General features: G+C 37.9%; 1 protein-coding gene across 1 annotated transcript in view; it reads left to right on the plus strand.

The window, feature by feature from the left end:
* Window positions 1–5,151, plus strand: part of LOC130551352 (FRAS1-related extracellular matrix protein 2-like) — a 7,577-nt gene extending 2,426 nt beyond the window's left edge. The window contains exon 3 of the mRNA XM_057328923.1: window positions 5,033–5,151. Within this exon, the coding sequence (XP_057184906.1) occupies window positions 5,033–5,151 (119 nt within the window). The remainder of the gene's footprint in view (window positions 1–5,032) is intronic.
* The last annotated feature ends 321 nt before the right edge of the window (window positions 5,152–5,472 follow it).

The following is a 5,472-nucleotide window of genomic DNA, read 5'->3' on the forward strand; positions in this document are numbered from 1 at the left end:
TTACCAGTAATTTTAAGTTAACTGAACTCAATATTTATCCTTCTCAATGGTACTCTTTGTTGTCATACATAAATAATATACAGACTTACTGCATGTACGTCAAAACACAATGAGCCAATCAGATGAGAGGCATCTCAGTACTGGCATTAGCACAGTTACAGCTCATTGAATGATGCAATAGACATCATGGGCGCGCTTTAACCTCTCACAGCCCAAGCACATGTACCACTCTTCTAAACAAGGGTAACCCTAAAACTCAAATATAAGACAAACTCTTTTAAACCTCAAAGATAAATGAACATTAAGCACAAACAAGTCTTTATCTTTACTGAAAAAACACTTCGAAATTTACTGCCTAAATGCAGTCTTACGCAAAGCATGCTGGGAACTGAAAATCCCCCTCAACCAGTCATGTTGAATTAACTTGTTTATATTAAGTAAACTCAACAATTTTGTGTTGTTAAGTTTTCCAGTCAAACACTTGTTAAGTAAAGCTGACAGATCTAAATGTTTAGTATAAATAACATTTATAAAGCAACACTTAACTGAGAAAATTACCCTCCAAATGCAGTCTTATGCAAAGCATGCTGGGAACTGAAAAACTTCTGCCCAGTTTCAAAATTCTGTTTTAACACAACACAAATGATTCATGTAATCCCAACTTGAATGGATTAAGTTAGATGACTGAACGTGAAAAAATCATGTTGTGACATTTTTTTTAAAATATTATTGAATAAACATGTTTCAATTAAGTTAATTGGACAAGTAGGAAAATTATTTTTTTCAGTGTAGATCTCGATGGCCAAATCAAAGTGGGCCAAATTCTACAGTGTGAAGTGAGAGAAACTTGGTGTCAGTTGTGTTCCCTCTCACACATATCAATTCACAGGTTGATCCTGGTTCTTACGGGTGATTTCTCAAACACAAAAACAGGGTGGAGAACACCACTCAATACTATGCGGCTTTATTTGCATATTATTGTTATTTAGTTTTAAAATCCAGATTCTTGGCAGCCGTAGGAGAGAGAGAAAATGGCCCCAAGCTGCTGTCTGTCAGCGGCGCTTGTTCGCCCTCGCTATAGACGCACACACCTGAAACCCGATCGAGTGTTTTTTAGAAAAGACATCGTCTCGCCGCCACCTACTTATCGCGCTCAGAACACAGACTTCAACAACATTGGATAAAGCAGTTGAGCAAAAACAGTCTGGGGTTCACTCAAGCAACATCTTTTCTTGTGTTTGGAGCTGTGAGAATTAGAGTTTTGACAACACAGATCATTACACATTGCAACTTGGTCAATTGAATGACGCGCATTTGCTAATGTTAACAAACATAACCTTATCGTAAAGTTTTCCAGAAATATACAGTTTATAATGTCGTTGTATTTGCTTCGGCCGTTATTTGGAGAGAAAGATCAGATATAAGCACACAGACATACAGAATTATTATCAGTTGTTATTGCGTTGGTAACAGGAATCAGCTGAGAAAGTTATATTTAGGAAAGCTTTGTGTTGATGGTGTGCGGTGGGGACGAGTTCCTTCATGCCGTAGTGACAGTAAATCACCCCATCGCATGTGTGCTGGGAAACCCGTGCGAGTTCTTGAAACTGTAAAACATGAGAGCACATGTAGATCAGACTCTGATTACATCATGCATGATAAAGCTGTGATTAGAAAGCACTTGTGAAGGGAGACTCCAGAGACAAGTGTAGATACAATCCGATGTCCTCTGGAGACGTTGGGCTTAGAAAGAATCCTGTTAGGATCAATTTTCAATTGTCTTTGACTTCAGAATTAAATGAGCTTTTTTTCCAATATAGGCATAAATGCTTGCGTAGATACCTGCGTTCTTGCGTTCCTGTGGCACTAGGATACCGGTGTCAAATAACTGTGATATTTAAAACCTCGATAATCAATACCGTGCTAAATCTACACAAATGATAATATCGTAAATAATTCAGCACCTGTTTAACGTTTTGCCTTAAGAGCCATAATAGTTTCTCTCATCCTTACACTGGGTTCACTCCAAACGCCAAGATCAGCGTTTTGCGCGAGTAAATTATCAAAAAGTCAATGCAAAGACGCGTATACAGACACGGACTCACGGCAGGCGGTGCGAATGACGCGAATCGGGCGGCGCGATTGCCGCGCGTCAATCTTGTCTTCCGCGAAGGTTGAAAATATTTTCCAGATTGCGTCACTCACGCAAAAATAACGAACTTTTCCCGCGGGTAATAAAGAGCGTGGAACGCGATTGGGTTAACTATTTCTTTAAAGAACAAATATTACAATGTCCTTAAAATGACATTTCATGCCGTGTGTAATGTTGCTGTGTGTGAGTGTAAGCAGTCAAGTTGTGAAGCCGAAAGTGAATGAATAACACAGTTATTGGCTTGGGAAAAGAGGAGTCAACTCTGAGTCACGCGAACCAGTCGTCTGTCGTTCTAATGCCCTGTTCTAATGGCCTACGCTCCATTTGCGACACTGCACGTGGTAGACCAATCACAGCAGACTAGACCATCTGACCAATCAGATCAGAGGAAACGAATCACTTGAGAGTCAGTCAAGAAGTGAGGAAATAATAACTGCCTATTATTAGAAAACTAAAGTGTTTTTACAGCGTGTATGTACGTAAACTTGTTGTCGGACACTCCATAAACCAAAGAAGGACCTTAAAAATCCCCAAATATGTATCTTCCATAAGTCAAAAAGAAGCATTAAATGTGTTTAAAACAAATCTGATTTGTTCATCGGCATGAAATGTGCCATGTCCATTTTAAGCCATTAGTCAAACTGAAATGGTTTAAATGAAATGGGGTGTGAGATTGCTTAGCATAGACAATGCGGTGTTAGTCAATAAACTACCGGATAACGTGTCTCGGGTCACTGACTTCAGTAAGCCAGCTCTCACAAAATAAACATTGCTCCTTTCGAAATCATCCGCCGATGCTGCCAAAAACATCCGAGACTCGTCTCGTCTCATCTGTTGTGATGAAGAGGTAACAGGATGTTATTCAGATGTTCTGGAGATATTACGCTATGATTACAGCGTACAGAAGCTTGACAGATGTGAAGACCGCCCCCACCCTCACGCTCTCTCAATCCGCTCACGGTTTGTCTCATACTCAAGTTATGTTTATGATGTTTACTGCCTCCAACACCGCACGCTCTGTATGCCCGTCTCTCTCATCTAAACCTCCCAGTTCAGTTCATGGTCTCTTATGGGTTCATCAGGTGTGTTCCATAAGAAAAACATTAATATTTATGTTTTTAATATGTTTCAGGTCTTATTTTGAATAAATCATCAGTGCAGTTTATTCGGAAAAAAAGAAAAAGTGTTTTAATATCCCTTTAAATATGTGAGTCATAAAGTCGGAATAAGTCGTTTCATGTTTCAGTTTTGATATAAAAATATGACAAACATTTGAGCAATGTTTCTTGAAAGTTTGTTTTAAAAATTCTGTCTTTCACCGTTCAACTCCCCATACTAAGGAACATCTCGCAGCTCTTTATGCTCACATCTCCATCACAAACAACAAGAGAAATGTGTTTGGAGCAGGTCGGCTTTCAAGGGTTCGGAGCAGAGTGAAAAAGAAATCAACAGAACAGGTTTTATTATTTGAGTTTCATCAGAGAGCTGTAGATGAAGCTTTACAGAGTCAGAATGGACATCTGGATCTTTTCCTGCGTTTTCTTCTGGGTCTCTCACTGGAGTCCAATCAGACTCTCTTACAGCATCTACTTTCAATTCAATTCAATTTATTTATATAGCACTTTTCACAATTTGCATTGTTCCAAAGCAGCTTTACAGGAGAAAATAAGAAAAACATAGAAAGGTAAAACACAGCACAGTGCATGGTGTTTATAGAACAAGCAAGATCGTTCTAATAAATAATATCTAATAGATAAATAAATAGCTAATAAAGTCAAGCTAGCAACACTCAGTTGAATGTGAAAATATAAATACATTTAATTATTCTATGATTACTTATATTTTGGGTTAATCCTTAGCTATGTTTACATCCACCTATTTGTATGCACATTTTGGAATAGCGCATAGAAAAACCTAGGATGGTAACGGCAAGAAGCACATAAATAAAAAAAGTGCTTTAGAAAACATATGTGCTCAATTGGGTGGAATAATTTTTATCTGATTAGAAGAAATGCACAAAAACTAGGATGGAAACACATTTACTGAATAAATTCCTTGATGCACATCACAGAAGTCATGTGGACTAACACTCTCCGGACGGTCCGGGCTAGTTGCTCAGCATCTGGAATGTTGTTCTGAAATGCTTTAGCTAAAGTGAAAGTGGTTCGATATGAACTGTCTCATACTGTATATGACTCCTTTCCTAAAGAGCATGTATCCGACTCCGATAGCTGCGTTTATTATGTTTCATCTGTAATTTATATATTATTTATAAATATAACCTACAGTTCTGCTATTGGAGAAACTTCCATTTTTTTTAGTATTATTTGGCGCCAGTTTATCAGGAAAGGAGGATTTTGTTCTTTTTGACCCACTGGATGGAAACAGTGATTTATTCACAAGTGTTTCATGCGATATTCCAAGTTTGTTCATGAGTTAAATTTTGTAACTATGGATGGAAACAAAACTAGTGTTAACAAAATAACATCTTGTTAAGCAGCAAGTGTCAAAAGCAGAACATTTAAGCGGGACAGAGAGTTGATGTGTATTACATCACAGTTTGATGGTGTTGACTGATCAAGTGTCCGTGTTCATTTTATGTTCAGCAACCCAAGTTTTTATTGACCTCTCTACAGATTGAGTGATTATCCTATCACAGATGAAGGTTGTGATGCTCTGAGTTCAGCTCTGACATCAAACCCATCGAACCTGAAAGAACTGGATCTGTTTTATAATAAACTCATAAGAGATTAAGTGATGTAAGATTCTATGGTTTGTTTTATGAAATATGTTTACATGAGAAAAATCTGTGATATTGAGAGATGAATGAAACAATCATTGGTGTTTTCAGAGAATGTGATGTGTGTGTCTGAACTGAAGAGTGTGTTGTTCTTCTCCACAGTTTGAGGTCTTGTAAGATCACAGATGAAGGTCGTGCTGTTCTGGAGTCAGCTCAGAGATCAAACCCCTCACACAGACACATCTGTACCTCTGAGTAATCTGAAATAATATGAAGCTATAAACTGATCCCCATTAAATCCAGTATTAGACATCAGAATACTGCAACATCAACAAATAATGATCATTTCCACTCAAGTCAGTACAGTTCATTTGATAATTCTACTTCATTTACAGTTGATTGATCCAACTTTGGCTGACAAGAATGTAGATCTTTCAGATCCAAGAGTCTCATTAGATCCATGTTTGTCAGGAAATGACCAGGGCCCGTTTCAGTGAAAACTCTGAGTAAATTAACCCTGAAATGAGGGAAACTCTGGGTTTTCTGTTTCAGAATGTGAGGTATGTCAAACCCGAGAAAG

This window comes from Triplophysa rosa, unplaced genomic scaffold (genome assembly GCF_024868665.1).
Source record: "Triplophysa rosa unplaced genomic scaffold, Trosa_1v2 scaffold97_ERROPOS115763, whole genome shotgun sequence".
NCBI classification, from domain to species: Eukaryota; Metazoa; Chordata; class Actinopteri; order Cypriniformes; family Nemacheilidae; genus Triplophysa; species Triplophysa rosa.